Source organism: Bison bison, unplaced genomic scaffold (assembly GCF_000754665.1).
Source record: "Bison bison bison isolate TAMUID 2011002044 unplaced genomic scaffold, Bison_UMD1.0 scf7180017864485, whole genome shotgun sequence".
NCBI classification, from domain to species: Eukaryota; Metazoa; Chordata; class Mammalia; order Artiodactyla; family Bovidae; genus Bison; species Bison bison.
This window is the reverse complement of record NW_011495045.1, coordinates 7,103,912-7,123,333: the sequence shown is the minus strand read 5'-3', so window position 1 is coordinate 7,123,333 and position 19,422 is coordinate 7,103,912. Positions and strand designations below refer to the sequence as shown.

At 36.2% G+C, this 19,422-nt stretch overlaps 1 protein-coding gene across 3 annotated transcripts in view; it reads left to right on the top strand.

Annotated features, from left to right (window-relative positions):
* Nucleotides 1-19,422, top strand: part of PMS1 (PMS1 postmeiotic segregation increased 1 (S. cerevisiae)) — a 123,942-nt gene that overhangs the window by 76,137 nt on the left and 28,383 nt on the right. For all 3 annotated transcript variants that reach the window (XM_010862906.1, XM_010862905.1, XM_010862904.1), the window contains exons 6-9: nucleotides 8,028-8,144; nucleotides 11,305-11,427; nucleotides 12,365-12,508; nucleotides 12,656-13,545. In XM_010862906.1, the coding sequence (XP_010861208.1) occupies nucleotides 8,028-8,144; nucleotides 11,305-11,427; nucleotides 12,365-12,508; nucleotides 12,656-13,545 (1,274 nt within the window). The remainder of the gene's footprint in view (nucleotides 1-8,027; nucleotides 8,145-11,304; nucleotides 11,428-12,364; nucleotides 12,509-12,655; nucleotides 13,546-19,422) is intronic.

Here is a 19,422-nt window from a genome sequence, read left to right as displayed (position 1 = left end):
GACAGGTGTTCTTGCCTGGAGAATCCCAGGGATGGGGAGGCCTGGTGGGCTGCTGTCTATGGGGTCACACAGAGTCGGACACGACTGAAGTGACTTAGCAGTAGCAGCAGCAGTATATGGCCATTTGATCTACAGCAAAGGAGATAATATACAGGGAAAAGGTAGTCTCTTTAATATATGGTGTTGGGAAAACTGGACAGCTACTTGCAAAAGAATCAACTGGACTACTTTTTCACACAGTTTACAAAAATAAACTCAAAATGAATAAGACTTACATGTAAGATATGAAACCATAAAACTCCTAGAAGAAAACATAAGCAGCACATTCATTGGTCTGAGCAATATTTTTTTGGATCTCTCTCCTCAGGCAAAAAAACAGAAGCAAAAGTAAAATAATGGGACTACACTAAAAAGCTTTGCACACCAAGGGAAACTATCAACTAAATGAAAAGGCTTCCTATCAAATGGAAAAAGATATTTGTCAACAGTATATCTGATAAGGTATTTAATATCCAAAATATACAAAGAACTCAACATCAGAAACAAATAACCTGATTTAAAAATGGCAGAGGGCCTGAGTAGATGTTTTTCCAGAGAAGTCATATAGATGACCAACAGACACCTGAAAAGACGCTGAAAACCACCATTCATCAGGGAAGTGCAAACCAAAACCACAATGAGATATCACCTCACATCCGTCAGAAAGACTATTATCAAAAAGCAACAAATAACAAGTGCTGGTGAGGTTGTGGAGAAAAGGGAAACTTCATGCACTGCCATTGGGAATGTAAATTGGTACAGCCACTAAGGAACACAGCATGGAACTTTCTCAAAAAATTAAAAATATAACTATCACATCACCTATTCCACTTCTGAGTATTTTTCCAAAGAAAATAAAAACACTAACTTGACAAAATATATGCACCCCTTTGTCGTTGCAGCACTAGTTACGATAGTCAGTATATGGAAGGGTCCTAAATGCCCATGGACAGATAAATGGATGAAGAAGATGGAGTATATATACACGTTGGAATACTACTCAGCCATGAGAAAAGAATGAAATCTTACCATTTGCAACTATATAGATGGATATAGAGGGTTTTATGCTAAGAGAAATAAAACGGTGAAAGAGAAACTATGATTTCACTTAAATGCAGAGCCTAGAAAACAAAAGACCACACATAACCAAGCCAAAAGATTCATGGAGAACCAATAGGTGATTACCAGAGGGGAGGTGTTGGTGGCATGAAAATAAAAGGAGACAAAACCAAAAATAGTGACTGTATAAACTAAATAATGCTAATTAACTTGACTGATTCACACTGAGTTATAGAATTTGTTAGCTTTATTATTTCTTTAGATCATATAATATTAATTATGCTAGCTTCTTCCCTGACTATAAACTCAAAATTAAATTTGTATATTTTATATTTTACCCTTTTGTGCAAATTAAATTGTATAACTACTACAAGACACTCCTGAGACAATCTATAAGGTCTTCAGCATTATGTAGCTAAATAAAACTGGATTTTAAAAAAAGAATGAATTGCTAATACAAAGATAAAACTTGAAAAAGTTATGCTAAGTGAAGAAACTTAGTATTTCTAAATTTCTAAGCAACTCAGAAAAATTGTATGATTCCATTTACGTTAAATACCTAAAATAGGCAATTTATAAAGACAGATTAGTGATGGTCTCAGGCGAAGTGCAGAGACATGCGGAATGACTGCTAATGGGTACAGGGTTTCCTTTTGCAGTGGTAAAATTGTTCTGAAAAATTAGATTGTGGTGATTTGGTTGCACAACTCTGTAAATATACTAAAAACCATTGAATTGTTTACTTAAATTGAATCGTGTGCCAATTCTATTGTAATGAAACTGTTATTTTAAAGAAAAGAAAGAAAAGCAAAGGCTGCTTTGGCTTTCCTAAAATAATAGAGATCCATGTAGTGTTATGACAACCAGCAGTCTTAATATTTAAGCACAAAGAGCTAGTTTTCAACGCCATTAGGATTACTTTAGAAAAATGTATTCATTTGCTCACTCCTTCAGCAAATTGTTTACTGGACCCTTCTAAGTACTTGACACTGTTTCAGGTACTACGGATTCAGTCACATTCCCGATTCTCCTTCCTCTTCATGTGTAGTGAGTCGCCAAGTCACATCAAGTCTATTTCATGCCCTTCAGTCTATCTCTGTTGTCTTGTACTCTTAGCATTGTGGCTTAGTTCTGTTACCTGGTCCAGTATTTCTTAGCCATAGTGTTAATGTTAGTAGGATACTAAAGTTTGCACATGTTTTATCTTTTAAAAAATTAGAGAAGTAATCTTATAAATACCACTTTTACTGACTTGCATTCCATTGTGTTTTTGTGAGTGGAAGAGAAAGCAGCTTTGTTGTATCTAGTGTGCCAGAAATAACACACCATCTTCAGTGCCTATGAGAATATTTTGTGACTCTGAACCTCATCCATTTTGTATGTGCTCAGTAAAATTTGAGATTCTCTGAGTTGAAATATTACAGTCACGTTTTTTAATCCATATTGCTTTAGTTTAAGATCTCACTAAATCACTCTTGCCAGAGATCTTTTTCCTAATTGAGATACATTTGACATAAAACTGTGTAATTTAAGGTGTATAACATGTTGACTTGATACATTTATATTATAATATGATTGCCATTGTAGCAGTAATTGCATGTCTATCACATTAATTTGTCTTTTTAGTGGTTGGAGTAATTAGGTTTATTAGTCTCTCAGCAAGTTTGAGGGTTATAATACAAAATTATTGTCTGTATTCACTGTACTGTGAATCACTAGGACTTATTACTTATTAGATCACTAGGACTTATTTACTACTCATTGCAAGTCTGTACTCTTAAATAATATCTGTCCTATTCCCCTAACCCTTCTGCCCTGTAAACTACCAATTTTACTTTGTTTCTATGAGTTTGTTATTAGATTGTACATAGGAGTGATCAGTTCAGTTCAGTCGCTCAGTCGTGTCCGACTCTTTGTGATCCCATGGACTGCACCACGCCAGGCTCCCCTGTCCTTCACCAACTCCTAGAGCTTGCTCAAACTTATGTCCATTGAGTTGATGATGCCATCCAACCATCTCATCCTCTGTTGTCCCCTTCTCCTCCCGCCTTCGATCTTTCCCAGCATCAGGGTCTTTTTCAGTGAGTCAGTTCTTTACATCAGGTGGCCAAAGTGTTGAAGTTTCAGCTTCAGCATCAGTCCTTCCAATGAATATTCAGGACTGATTTCCTTTAGGATTGATTAGTTGGATCTCCTTGTAGTCCAAGGGACTCTCAAGAGTCTTCTCCAACACCACAGTTCAAAAGCATCAATTCTTTGGCATTCAGCTTTCTTTATAGTCCAGCTCTCACATCAATACATGACTACTAGAAAAACCATAGCTTTGACTAGACAGATCTTTGTTGGCAAAGTAATGTCTCTGCTTTTTAATATGGTATCATCTAGGTTGGTCATAGCTTTTCTTCCAAGGAGCAGGCATCTTTTAATTTCATGGCTTTAGTTACCATCTGCAGTGATTCTGGAGCCTAAGAAAATAAAGTCTCTCACTGTTTTCCATTGTTTCCCATCTATTTGCCATGAAGTGTTGGGACTGGATGCTATGATCTTAGTTTTTTGAATGTTGAGTTTTAAGCCAACTTTTTCACTCTCCTCTTTCACTTTCATCAAGAGGCTCTTTAGTTCTCTTCTTCACTTTCTTCCGTAAGGGGGGTGTCATCTGCATATCTGAGGTTATTAATATTTCTCCTGCAGTCTTGATTCCAGCTTGTGCTTCATTCAGTCTGGCATTTTGCATGATGTATTCTGTATGTAAGTTAAATAAACAGGGTGGCAATAGACAGCCTTGACATATTCCTTTCCCAGTTTGCAACTAGTCTGTTGTTCCATGTCTGTTTCTTACTGCTGCATATGAGTAATATCACACAATATTTGTTTTTGTCTCACTTATCTCACTTAGCAGAAAGTCCTCAAGGTCCAAAGATCTCTTTCTAACATCCATATCTGATCATGGTATTTTTCCCAATTAGGTTTGTCCATTGATTCTGCACTGTGGATAAAAGAAACTGTAAACTTCTTTCTTTGCCTGATGTGCTAGGTCATTGATGATCTTGTTCTTGTCTATCTGGTATCTGTCCAGCTTCATCTCCAGCAAGGCATATCTCTATGCTTTCACGCCTTTGCCTGTGCTCTTCTACCGATCACAAATGCCCTTCCTATAACTTGTGGGTGTCAAACTCCTTTCAGGTCTCACCACACACACAACTGCTCTGTGAAGTAGACTTAGGTTTCATCTACAATGTTCCCACTATATTTTATATTTGCAGTTTTCACAATGCATTATAATTATTTTAATACCTCATTCTCCTTTTGTATTTTTAGCTTCTTGAAAGCTGGGACTTTGTCCTCCTATCTTTGTATTCCCAGCTTTTAGGATTCCCAGGAATCTAGTACAAAGTAGCGGAGAAGGCAATGGCACCCCACTCCAGTACTCTTGCCTGGAAAGTCCCATGGATGGAGGAGCCTGGGAGGCTGCAGTCCATGGGGTCGCGAAGAGTCGAACACGACTGAGCGACTTCACTTTCACTTTTCACTTTCATGCACTGGAGAAGGAAATGGCAACCCACTCCAGTGTTCTTGCCTGGAGAATCCCAGGGACGGGGGAGCCTGGTGGGCTGCCGTCTATGGGGTCGCACAGAGTCGGACATGACTGGAGTGACTTAGCATCAGCAGCAGTACAAAGTAGATGTTTAATAAATATTTGCTGAGTAAATTTAGAAGTTTCTCCAAAAATTTTAATTTAACTAGAGCATTTATATATTACATGATGAAATTGAAGATTAAAAATACTTATATGACAGCCTGTGTTTCCTGGAGCAGTTCCAATTTTAAAGAGTCTAGATTCTTGAAGTGTTAATGTAGTTACCAAGACATAATTTTTTGTTGAAAAATATACACATTGAAGCTATATGTTAATTTTTAAATTTTTTACAACTTATTTTTCCATTTGATTTCATGTACTTTTTAAAAATTTTCTAATTAAAGTCTTTTTTTCTAGTTCAGATCACTTTCAAAACAATAGATAATGAAAAATTGGCATGTACAACAGAAAAAACCTAAATTTTAGTTCTGTCCTTTTAATGTGCACTTTGGGACAAATAACTGCCTATCTGTATTTGTATGAATATTAATAAATAAAAATTATTGGAAATTTAGAAATCCTTAGGTATAAGGATTAACAAAAGGCATTTGCCATCTGCCTCTACTGAGATTCCTGGTGGACTTCCCTGGTGGCTCAGATGGTAAAGCGTTTGCCTACAATGCAGGAGACCCGGGTTCAGTCCCTGGGTCGGGAAGATCCCCTGGAGAAGGAAATGGCAACCCACTCCAGTATTCTTGCCTAGAAATCCCATGGATGGAAGAGCCTGGTAGGCTACAGTCCATGGGGTCCGCAAAGAGTCGGACACGACTGAGTGACTTTCTTTCTTTCTTTAGGTATAAGGATTACCAATAATCTTATCAATAATAAGATCTAGGATGCTGTGAGAGTAGCTCCCAGTCTTTTTGGACTTCTGTTATTCTGGTGTGATTTCTTTAATATGGAGACCCTGCTTTTACTCCTTGTCCTTCTTCTAACAGTAGATTATTTATTTAACTTTAAATGAATTTTTAAAATAATTTTGAGAATGTATTAGTACTCTCAAGAAACTGGGTATTTCATAACATATCACATATTCATACATGAAAATGCATTTGTCAAAGACACTATTTGAGAATTCCCAATTAGGATCTGGAGTTGGCTGTAACTTATTACTATCTTTGACTAGTGAGGAAAGAGATATTGGCAAAGTAAAAGTTTGGAGCCAGAAAGGTTAGGTGTAAATCATGATTCTTTGAGTGAATAAATCTCTTTGAGCCTGTTTCCTCATCTGCAAAATGAAATACTAATACCTGCCTGAAATGGTTGTGAAAATTAACGGTTTCTATGATGGTAGTTAGTGCCTACTAAGTAAATTTTTCATAAATTGTAACTCCTACTTGCTTAGTATTAATAAAACCCTGAGAATAGATAAAAGGGTTTCCTGTTACACTAATTATTGGGTAATTTGTCTTCTTGAGCCGTTGTTACACTGTTTTCCCAAGGAGATTGGTCTTTGAGATTCTAAAAACAAAAGTGGCTTACAGATATACAGATCAAGAAGCAGAGTCAGGGACTGTTATCTTCTTGTCCTTCACTACTATCCCCTGACATGCCAGTTAAAGAACAACATAAATTCATTTGCTTCCCCTTTCATTTTATTATGTATAATAATGTTAGTATATTTTCCTGCCTACATAGGTTCCTGGTTATGTTAAGGAATTCATTTGGCTAGGATCCTTTGATCTAGCCAGTCAGAGTGTCTCTCTTTTAAACTTTCTCCACAATCAGATATTTAAATCAGTGTCGTTTTGCAAATAACCTTTTGTGACAAGTAACAAATAACCTTTCTACATTACAAAAAAAGAAAAAAGAGGGAGAGAGAAAGAACAAAGGAGAACGTTTTCAATTCCCTCTGTTTGATTCTACAAGCCTGCTTGTGTAAACCCATTTCCCTCACTGCTTTTTATTCAAGAGTGTCATCAAGAGCTTTCCTTGATCCACCTGCCTCCAGTTATTACTGTCCACTTTACAGCCAAACTTCCTAAAAGAGCTGTCCCTTTCATATGTTTTCCGTATAGTCACTATCCAGTAACTAAAATTTGGCTTCATTTACCCCAGAACTGCTTTCACTGCTGATTGCTAAATCCTGTGGCCATGTCTCTCTCCTCGCAGTGAGCAGTGGCTGCTTTCTCGTTCTGGCGCATGGGTTCTCATTGTGGTGGCTTCTCCTGTTGCGGAGCACGGGCTCTAGGGCACCAGGCTTCATTCATTGTGGCACGTGGGCTCGTTAGTCACAGTGCATGGCTTGTTGCTCTGTGGCATGTGGGATCTTCGTGAATCAGGGATCAACCTGCATTTCCTGCATTGACAGGCAGTTTCTTTATCACTGAGCTACCAGGGAAGCCCTACTTCCTAAAAAGCCTCTTTGGTCAGTGTACCATACTGTCCTGTGGCTCTTCTTGCCTCTGTGTCAGTGCTTTTCAGTCTCTTCCTCTTCCTCTGCCTGACTCTTGAATGTTGATGTTTTCTCCTAAGCCCTTGACACATTTTCTGTAGGATTTAAGACTTCTAAGTGAATATTTGTTGAATGAATGTGTCTATATATTGATAGTTTCTCAAGAGATTTGACTATAACTGAACCTCATTAACTGAAAAAATGTCAGTATGTTACAACATGCACTTCACAGCCACACTTTAGTGCTGTCTGTCTGAGCCATGATTCTCTTAAGCTACTACATGCTTGTAGTGAAAAAAATACAAGTCCATTATTCAGCCTTTCTGTCTGTGAAGTTTAGTTAGCTTTTTTAAAGTTCTCTGTATATAAATGGTAATTTTAAAAAGCATGCGTTACCCTAAATTTTTATACCAGGTTAACTGTTTACAGAAATTTTATAGCATTGATGTCCGTCCTCAATAAAACAGTAATGTTTACTTGAAGTAGCAATTTAATTTAAATGCACTCTGCAATATATATTCTGAAGTTTAGGATTAGAAGGGGGGAGAAAATTAATATTTAATGAAATTTTTTCATGCCAGGCTCTGGCCTGTGTGTTTACCTACATTGTATATTTTCATTTTCTAACACTCTGGGAGATAAGTATTTTTAGTCATCTCATAGAGAAAACAAAATTAAGGTTAAGGTAAGTTAAAATAGACTCTACACTACAGGATATACAGCTACTGAAACTCAGAACCAGGCTTCTCTCAAACTTTATAGCCTATAGATACCTTATAAATGATGCAGAAAATATAAACTAGGGATGAATGCTAAATACAGAAATATATTTTGTAAGTACTTGAGTTAACTAAATCCAAGTTGTGCTAAAAGTTGTCTGTGTCGTTTTGTCCCTAGGCAATTATTTGGCAGAAAACTAGAGTATCAGATCATAAAATGGCTCTCATGTCTGTTCTGGGGACTGCTGTTATGGGCAATATGGAATCCTTTCAGTACCACTGTGAAGAATCTCAGGTATACAACAAAGATGTTCTTTAATAATTCTAATTTACCACTGAAGCTGTTTAATTATGTCCTTTTTGTCGGGTTGAGGTAACAAGAAGTGTCTCTTTAAAAATTTTAATGACAAAGGATGTATGAGCTCATATTAAATCTCTTTTCCCTGCCCTACTTCCTGTTTTTATCTCTTCTGTTTATTGTTTTTAATTTTAAGTATCATGGTTACATTAGTTGTTTAAGTGATTTTCAGTTTAGAATCTTCATCTCTTTGCTTTCCTCAATGAAAGAAACGGAGTTGAGCCCTCTTACCTTTGTTTTCCCTTTCCCATCTTGAGTATGTCTTCCAGCTTTATTTTCCGACCTGTCGGCTCTAGAGAGTCTCTTGAGTCCCTGTAGCGCTGGATGAGGCCACTAACACTCCCAGTCTTGCTTGCTCGCTCTCTGTCGTGCCCGCTCCACTCTCAGGTCATCTAGCTTCAGAACCTGTGTCTTATGTAACCATTTTTCATTTGAAGATTCATGTTAAAAGTTGAAAACTTGTATGGACTATACATTATTATGACTTCTTTTCTTTTCTATAATTTGTTGCAGTCTCTTGGCTACTAGTTCCCCTCCTATTCTCTTGTATAATATTGAGTTCTTAATAATTATCATTTTATTAGTGTCTTGGATGGAGCTTGTGCTCAATTAATGTATTAAGAATTCTCTCTACTTTAGAAGGTAGCCATGATCTGACTTGGGTTCTGTTTTTCAGAGCACCCTTAATAGTTGTTTAATAGTTTAGACACTAGTGCCGTTTTGGACTGGTCCTCTTGGCTGACTTGGGATAGGAAGGGTACTGTCTAAATTTTGCTGGGTTCTTGTGGTTTCCTAGAACTTCGTTGCCCATGCTGGTAATCCAGGAAGCTTGTGACAGGAGATTCAGACGTGCTACCTATGTTCTGCTTTAGAGAGTCTACCTGTCATAGTTTCGTCTGAAGACCAGCAGCATTAGCATTGCTTGGAAACTTGTTAGTTTGACAGACTGAGTAGGGGACAGACGTCTTTACTTTGGTAAAGGAGTACAAGAGGAGCTATTAGACAGCAGCATGGAAGTTAGCTGAAATATTTTATCAAGTTTTGAATGTGGTAAGATTAAAAAATTTGAGCATTTAGAGATGAAAGAAATAAAGGCTGTACACCTATATCTTAGCATCACTGGTGTGTGTTGTATAGATGGAAATGAAATTAATCAGACGGGATAGAGAGCAAGAAAAAGGGGTCTGATGAGGAGACTGAGGGAGACTATCTCCCTTATAGGCTGTAAGCAAAGGGAGAGAAAATCTCCCTAAAGAGGAAGTTTCAGAGAGGAAGTAGAAAATCCAAAAGAGAAGGCTGAAACAGTGTCATGCTTCCCAAAGGAGAGAATTCCATTGGTGTCAGGGTCTGCAGAGAGTCAGGTAGACACAGTAGAGCTAAGTGTCTATTGGAGTTGGTCATTGAGGTAGAAGCTAGATGATAGAAGGCTGGAAGTGAAGGGAGGGAGAGAAGGGTTCATAGTTGAAGAGCAATCAGGGGAGTATTCTTTGTTTATATTTTGCCTTTGATTTTCGTTTTGCTTTTTACTTGAGTGATACTTGGGTATAGAATCTTATAAGGCCTATCTTATTTTTTATTTTATTGCACTGATTTAGTCTCTTACAGAGATTTTTTTTCCCCACAAACTAGCCTGATTTTCACTTTTTGTAACATTTTATAAGACTTTGCCATTTGATTTTAGTTTTCCATATAAGTTACATGGTAAGCATGGTAAGCGTTCATTCTTAAGGTTATCTATCTTAAACCATTTTTAAAGCTCAGTATTTGGAAGTAATACTATTTATTCAGTGGCCAACCAAGATGGTGTGGAAGAAAAACACTAGCAATATTACTGATGTTTTCTTCATTTTAATCTTTATTCTTACCTATTCTGTTTTTTTTTTTTCCCCCATCAACAAGCCTAGTAAGTCTTTCAGAGGGTGAACAGCTCTCCCTGATGCTCAGCAGGTGCTTTAAGAAGGCTCTCATATTACTTGGTAAATTATGCAACCATTTATAAGGGTTGTGAAGTTTTATAGTTAATTAAGTAGTTTCATTTTATAATGGATTATCTTGCTATATGTATTAACTTTTTTTAATTGGCGCAGTTTGGCTCTGTGACAGTAACGCACTTAGTGTTCTAAAGTTGGTAATGCATCCATCTCCTTAAACACTTATTTCCAAGGGTAGGGATAGCCACAGACATAGGTGGCAGCCTACAGCCTGTGTTGGTAGGGAGCCTCATGGTTTCTACTTAACTAAAAATAGCAAACCCCCTGACACTCTTGCTTTTTTAAACCTAAGCAGAAAATTTCTCACTATTACTGTTTCTTAACAGGTTAATAAAACATCTGATTCCAGTTGTTTCAGATAAGAAATTTTATAGGCCTGTATTTTGAATAATTTGATCAAGATCATATTAGTAGTGTAGCTGGAGTTTAAACCATTTCAGTCTGGCTCTTTGCTGTATTCCTAACAGTTCTTTGTATTATCTCTAAAAGTAGGAGCATTTTCCTTGCTTTCTGTTCACTAAATCTCTCTTCCTTTTCATACATTTGTGAAATAGTTTTCTAAACAAAAATGAAGATAAAGTACATTGCAGTGTGTCAAAGAGTAAGAGATCTTTTTTTCCTTCAGTAATGAAAAACTAGTCAGATTGACTTCATGGCATACTCAAAATAAAGATAGAAACAGCTACTTCTTTACAGAAAATGGTGGCTGAAAAGAAAGGGATGAACAGCCAGAGGAAAGTTACATTATAAGGGAAGAAATTTTTTTGAAAATAGTAGGAAATAGGGTTGAGCAGAGAGCAGCAGTATTTATACTGTATGTCCTATGACAATAAGATATGTATTCATGAAACTTTAATGAATGCCAGTTTTCCCTTAAAATTGCAAGAAGGGAGAGTTAGCTGAGAACACCAATTTAACATGCTTCAGTAATTTAAGTTTAATGCTCATGACATGGTTATCAAGAAGTTTATGGCTGTTTAGACCTTAAAATGAAAATCCATTTGTTAATTTTGATTATACCTTTAAATGTATATAACCAGATCCATGGACTCATGTTTACTGTTGACATTGCATATCAATACTATAATTATTTATTACAATTGTAGATTTTTCTAAGTGGATTTCTTCCAAAGCATGATGCAGACCACTCTTGCACAAGTCTTTCAACCCCAGAAAGGAGTTTCATCTTTATAAACAGTCGACCAGTACACCAAAAAGATATATTGAAGGTAATCTTTTTAAGAAAAAAGTAATTTGTCAGCTTCTTATAAGGACTATTTGTAATAATTTGTTCTAAAATAAGGAAAAGGAAAAATTATAGTATGGCGCTTCCCTAGTGGCTCAGATGATTAAGAATCTGCCTGCAATGTAGGAGACCTGGGTTCAATCCCTGGATTAGGAAGATCCCCTGTAGTAGGGAATGGTTACCCACTCCAGTATTCTTGCCTGGAGAATTCCATGGACAGAGGAGCCTGGCAGGCTACAAAGAGTCAGAAACAACTGAACAACTAACACTTCACTTTCACTTTTCACCTTACATACGACTCTTCACAACAATTCCGTGGTGAATTATTATCCTTATTTATAGTGAAGAAGGTCTTCTCTTGTGGCTCAGCTGGTAAAGAATCCACCTGCTATGCAGGAAACCTGGGTTCGATCCCTGGGTTGGGAAGATCCCCTGGAGAAGGGACAGGCCACCGACTCCAGTATTCTGGCCTAGAGAATTCCATGGACTGTATAGTCCTAGGGTTTGCAAAGAGTCAGACATGACTGAGTGACTTTCACTTTTACTTTCATAGTGAAGAAACTGAATGTTAGTGACTACCTTAGACCACATAGCCGGGAAGTAACAGAATTTGAATTTGAACTCAGGACTTTGAAAACACCCATGACACTGTGATCTTTTCCATGAAGTCAGTTGCACTGGATGCATGCTTGCACTTCGTGTTACGTAAATTCAAAGCTTCTAAATGAGCTTTAGTATTTAGATACTACTTTTCCTAATAAGCAGTTACATCCACTCAGTTTCTCAGTTGAATGTGCTTCTTCTGGTGGTATTTTAAGGATAATATTACTTAAATAATGCTATCTTTATAAATACTTTAAAGAATAATAATACTTTAGTATATTTCTGTCATTTTTTGTCTTCATTACATGTATTTCTAGCTGATCCGACATTATTACAATCTGAAATGTCTAAAGGAATCTACTCGTTTGTATCCCATTTTCTTTCTGAAAATTGACGTTCCAACAGCTGATGTAGATGTGAATTTAACACCTGATAAAAGTCAAGTATTGTTACAGAATAAGGTAACCTTTTTCAGATAATTTTTTGTATTATTTATAAACTTATGCAATCCTAGCTGTTTTCATATGAAAAAGATTTACTTTTCTGTATAGATGTTTTTAATGTTAGTCTCATAATTTCCCCTAATACTTGTTAATTTGTATTTTTAGGAATCTGTTTTAATCGCTCTTGAAAATCTGATGACGACTCGTTACGGATCACTACCTAGTACAAATTCTTACGAAAGTAATAAAACAGATGTTTCCTCAGCTGACATGGTTGTTAGTAAAACAACAGAAACAGATGTGCTTCTTACTAAGATGGAAACATCTGGAAATAATTATCCAAATGTTGATACTTCAGCCATTCCTTTCCAAAATGATGTGCGTAATGATACATCTGGGGAAAACACTAATTATTGTTTAAATCATCAGGTACATATTGGTGACCATTATGATGATTATTTTAATAGTGAAAATTCTAGCATTGATAAGAATGATGGAAATGCATTTAAAGAAATCCCAGAGAATAAGTCATCGTGTGAGGACACCCAAGAGAAGAATGGTGAAACTTGGTCTGTGGATTCTGTTGGGCAAGCCCAATCAGAAAATGGCAATAAAGGCCACAGAGATGAGAGTGGAGAAAATGAAGAAGCAGCAGTTCCTGAGAAGTCTGCGGAAATTTGTGTAGATGACTGGAGCAAAGGAAATATACTTAATTCTAGAGGAGAAAACATTGAACCTGTGAAAATTTTAGTGCCTCAAAAAAGTTTAGTGAGTAATGTAAATAGTAATAATAATAATACAAGTCCTGAACAAAAGAATCTCTGTGAAAGTTCCTGTGACAAAAATTCAAATGTGGTAGATAACAAATCTGGACAGCTTACAGCTTATGATTTAATTAGCAATCGAGTAATCAAGAAACCCATGTCAGCAAGCGCCCTTTTTGTTCAAGATCATCGTGCTCAGTTTCTCACAGAAAATTCCAAGACCAGTTTGGAAGATGCAACAGTACAAATTGAAGAACTGTGGAAGACATTGAGTGAAGAGGAAAAACTGAAGTAAGTTTCCAGAGCTTTCATGTGACCTGAATGCTCAGATATTTCCATTCTATATGACTCACTGGGTTGAAAAAGCTTCTTTTTCTTCTTATTTATGGAAAAGCAGAATGGAAAATACCTTGTGGCTTGTCCTAGAGTACTTTTTTGACATCACTTTTTTGGGGGTTAATTTAGAGATTTTTACTTTCTTTTTTTTCTTTTTGCTTGTTTTTTATTTTGGTATAAAACTACTTTCTGGTTTAAGTTTGTAATTAAAAGTTTTACATTCTTAAGACTACCATTTTCTTCTATTTCTTTTTTATACTAATCTTCCTATTATAGGACTTTTTTAAACTTTTCTATTAGAACCGGGTTTCTTTTTTAAGATCTTGAATATTCCCTTTTTAAATTGTTCTTTAAAACATGTAACAATACAAAAAGTATAACGTTGCAGATTTAATTCAGTGATTTTAATACTCTTCCTTATACTCTTCAGTATAACTCAAAAGACTTTCTTCTAAAATCTTTTATTTATTGGCAACTTATAAACTATGGTGGGTTTGGAGGAGTAGGTAAAATAGATGGTTTGATCTCTTCTTTAAAAACTACATATTATTTGCTATTTTTAGATGTTCAGCTTTAAAGATACCAAAAATCCAAATAGATCCTACTGTATCTTTAAAAGTTAATCTAAAAAGGTACAGCCTTTTAGAAACGAATACAACCTTAACTAGAGAGTAAGATCCAACAACACCATAGTAGGCCTAAAAACAGCCACCAATTAAGAAAGCGTTAAAGCTCAACAATAAAAATGACACCAATCCCAATAATAAACAACTAACTCCTAGCCCTAATACTGGACTAATCTATTAGAAAATAGAAGTAATGTTAAGAAACACTTTCTCCCTGCATAAGTTTAAGTCAGTATCTGATAATACCCTATTAACAGTAAATAAAAATAACCCAATAATAAATTCAAATTACCTGAATAAATCCAAAAAAATATGATGGTTGTTTCCAGTTGACTGAAGGCACTTGGTATAATCACAGGATATTATGTTTTGAGTGATTTAGCTCACCAGAAAATGAAAGAGTGCAATTATAGTTCCAATCATATATTATTACCTGAGGCATCTCAATACTATGTCAGACATCTGGAAAAACTTTTAAGTGTAACTGGTCATCTGCAGTTTATATTTGGTGATAAACTACATGGGTACTTGACGAATTGTTTTTCTTTTTTTATTAGCTTATTCAGTCTTGTAAAAACACTATCAATATTAAAGTAATAAAGATCACTATTAACACCAATTGGCAAAACCTTTATAAGTTAACTTCTACATTTTTCTTTTTGTTTAGTGGGGATGGTGGTTGTGTTTTTTTCTTTCAACATATTTATGTATGATATATATATATATTAATGTGTATCTATAAAAGATAAACATATTCTTTTAATTAATTTATTTAAGCCTTTATTCTGTATGAAGATATAGCCAGTTAGTGAACAATGATAGTTTCAGGTGAACAGCAAAGCAATTCAGCCATATATACACATGTATCCCTTCTCTCCCAGACTCCCCTCCCATCCAGGCTGCCACATAACATTGAGTAGAGTTTCATGTGCTATACAGTAGGTCCTTGCTGCTTAAGATACTCTTATTTTAAGTAGAGGCATAATACAATTGTCATCACTTTCTAAAACATGAATTTCTTAATCTTCAGTGTTCAAATTTCTAATTATTTCATAAGTGTCAAATTTTAAAAGTTAAGTCAAGATGCAAATGAAGGTCATACACTATGATGATGATGATGATGATGATGATTTTTAGTTTTACCTAAATGACACATTCAGTTTAAAGATGAGAGCATTTAAGTTTTAATACAGCAAGCCCATAAAAATTAAATGACATTGATCAGGAAGTGATGAATTGAGAGTTGTCTAAGAATAGGGGAAAAAAAGCATAGATGTTCCCAGTTCTCATGGAAGTAGGTACAGTGCAGCAGCTCAAGGTAGCTATTCCCTTTCAACCTCAAAACAGCAGTTATTACCCCAGTCTCAGTGTTGTTTCTCCTTGCAGGCCCAAGGTTTTAAGATACAAGGGTTATCGTTAATACACCTCGTCTAAAAATGATCAGGCAGTATTCTGGAATTCAAAGTTTTCTCTTTCTTATTGCCATAAGGTAAACAGAAGAGCATTGTTGAAGACCTCTGAAGCTACACCTGGGTTCAAACCTCAGTTCCTCTCTTTTCTAGCATTATGTAAAAATGTGTGCACAGTATCTTTTGGGTTGTTGTGAGGATTAAATAAGATATATTATGTGTTTGTTATAAGATAAATGACTGGCACATAGTAAATAATGTTCATGATATTAATCAGAGTTTTTAATCTGTGAAAAGAAGATTTCTCTCTTGTGATTGACATTATTTTTCATTTGCTTATTCAAGATTAAATTTAATTTGGAGGTCAGAAATAGAAACCTGTGGAGAAAATTTAGGTTTCTTGGGATCAGAGAGCTTACTACATGTCTAAGCTCTATTAGAATCTTCCAGAGCCAGAATCTGATGATCATGGCAGACCAGGTTGAAAATCATGATTAGTGAAAAGGTAGAGCAAAAATGTTTAACATTCAAGAATTGCATTAACTACCATTTCTCTTCTAATCTTTATCTATCTTAGAATTCTTTTCCATGGTCTTAAGTTCTACAAGGAGTGCTAAGGAATATGAGAGCAGTCTCCTACAGATAATCAGTCCTTCCATCTATTCTTCCTTTTCTTTTCTTTTTTCTCTTGTTTCCAGTTTTTTTCCCCATCCTCCTTCCTCCCTTTTTTCTTTCTTCCTTTCCTTTCCTTTCCTCTCCTGTCTTTTCTTTCCTTATTTCTTTCAATTAGGAAATACTTAGGTGTCCCTGGTGGCTCAGACGGTACAGCGTCTGTCTACAATGCAGGAGACCCTGGTTCAGTCCCTGGATTGGGAATATCCCCTGGAGAAGGAAATGGCAGCCCACGCCAGGTCTCTAGCCTGGAAAATCCCAGGGATGGAGGAGCGTGGTAGGCTACAGTCCATGGGTCGCAGAGTCGGACACAACTGAGCAACTTCACTTTCAGGAAATACTGAGAATATTCTGTGTACAAGGCCAGTGTACTCTAGCTAATCATTTCAGATACAGTGATAAATGACAAATAAAACAATACTTTCACTAATAAAAGTACAATCTTAAAGAAACGAGTTATGAAAACACTTAGCAGTTAGGCTTAATCATATCTATAGGACAGGAGATACTTCCTGAATAGAAATTGATCAGGATGGTGTAGAGAATTTTCTGTTTAGTAGGAACAGCACATAAGAATGCCCAGAAGCTAGAAGGAAGACAGTGTTACTGAGGAATGGAAAGATGCCCTTTATGACAGGAATGTATTATGGGGGAGTGTAGTAAAGATGGGCTTCCCTGGTGGCTCAGCCAGTTTTTTACTGCATCTGCAATGCAGGAGACTTGGGTTCAATCCCTGGGTTGGGAAGATCCCCTGGAGAAGGGAACAGTTACCAAAAACAGATCATGGGATCCAGTCAGATCATCGAAGGTTCGAAGAGTTTTAAATAAGACCTAGGATCAGGGTTTTCTACCAACATTTTAGGATACAGTAGAAGGTTCCTACATTTAAAATTTACAGTAGAAGGTTCCTACAATTTTTTCCTTTCTGGATTCCTCTCCCCCACCCCACCCCACCTTGCTTTCATCTCTTTTCCTCTAGTGGATTAGAAAACACTTTGTCCTCCTACTAGTATCTCAGTCAGTTGACTTGAACTTTTGTTTGTAGTAGCCATGAATATATTTCTACTTAGAATAACTAAGAATAATACTGTAATTGGGATAATACTGAAAATGGTAAATAAACTTTGTAATTATATGTAATCTTGAGATAGAGTCACTTGAGTTGGTTAGTGATAAATCAGAATTAGTATTTTTCATTTAAGTTACTAAATCCCTTAATGACATAAAGTCAAAGATAACATCTCTTTTTACTTAATATTTACTTAATATTCCTTTGGACATAACTTTTATATTTCCCAAGGAACTAATTAAATTGACTTCTTGAATAAATCAAAAGATTAGTATCATGTGTGAAAAGTTGCACATTATAGTTATTTACAAATGGTAACCTTCATCTTGAACTCACTCCATTGTGGGAGAAAATTTTGAATTTGTCCCAAAGCTAAAAATACTTATTTATAGTACTAATTGAAGGCAAACTGTATTGAAAACTTTGTGCATTATAACTTAGACTTTGAGATTCTAAGTGGAGATGGAAGAAAATAATGTTAATTATGAGCATGGCCTGCCTAGCCAGCAACTACAAGAAGCATTTTTCCTTTACCTAGTTTACAGTGAAATAGAGTCTTTTTTTTTACATTCTTATTCAGCTAGTATTTATTTATTCAACAAATACGTACTGAGTACAAGCTACACAATGTGCATGTCTCTTGTGTTTTAGTCTCACTTTCTACATTTAATACCATTCTCCCAATAGTAGTATTTTTATTTTCTAATACATACCTATTCAAATTTCTCCTTTAAAATGTATGTATATTACCTACAATATAACTCAACCAGTTTTTTAAGAGTTTCTAAAGCTCAGAATTACATTCTCTAGTCTGCATTTAAAAATTCATTTTAAAATCTTTTTAGCAAGGTTGGTTAAATAATTACCAATCTTTAATCAACTATGTGCCCCATTCATTATAAGATAGGTGTTTCTTGATAGAAAATAATGATACCATATATTTACTATCATTTACTAGGTTCCAGTAAATGATAGGCTTCCCTAGTGGTTCAGACAAAAAAGCCTCTGCCTGCAATGCGGGAGACCTGGGTTCTGTCCCTGGGTTGGGAAGATCCCCTGGAGAAGGAAATGGCACCCCACTCCACTACTCCTGCCTGGAAAATCCCATGGATGGAGGAGCCTGTAGGCTATAGTCCATGGGGTCGCAAAGAGTCAGACATGAATGAGTGAATTCACTTCACTTCATTTCACTAGGTTCCAGGAACTATTCTAATTACCTAAAACATTTTAACTCATTTTATTCCTCACATCAAAGTTATAAAGTATTTAAGATGTATATTATCTAGATATTACAAATGAGCCTACTGAAATACAGGAAAGTTAATTCATTGTGTAGAGCTGCTAAATGCAAAGACAGGCCAGGCAGTCTGTCTCTAAGGTCTCTGCTCTTAGCCAGTACAATTTGCTGAATACAGATAGTAGTTTTTAGTTCTAGATTTGTATTAGAATCACCCATGGAGCTCTCTAAAAACACTATTGCCCAAACTCAGCCTAAGTATGGAGAATTGTAAGCTCTTGAGAGTGAGACCAGTAGAAAAGGGATGATATAACCGGAGAAGGCAATGGCAGCCCACTCCAGTGTTGTTGCCTGGAGAATCCCAGGGACGGCGGAGCCTGGTGGGCTGCCGTCTATGGGGTCGCACAGAGTCGGACACGACTGAAGCAACTTAGCAGCAGCAGCAGCATAACCACTATACAAGACTGTTTTTGGCGCTAGAAGTTAATTTTATCCCTGTTATTATTAATCAAAATACAAAAGACCTTTTAACTTTTTCATTTCAGTCAGTTCAGTTCAGTCGCTAAGTCGTGTCTGACTCTTTGCCACCCCATGAATTGCAGCACGAGAGGCCTCCCTGTCCATCACCAACTCCCGGAGCTCACTCAGACTCACATCCATCAAGTCAGTGATGCCATCCAGCCATCTCATCCTCTGTGATCCCCTTCTCCTCCTGCCCCAATCCCTCCCAGCGTCAGAGTCTTTTCCAGTGAGTCAACTCTTCGCGTGAGGTGGCCAAAGTACTGGAGTTTCAGCTTTAGCATCATTCCTTCCAAAGAA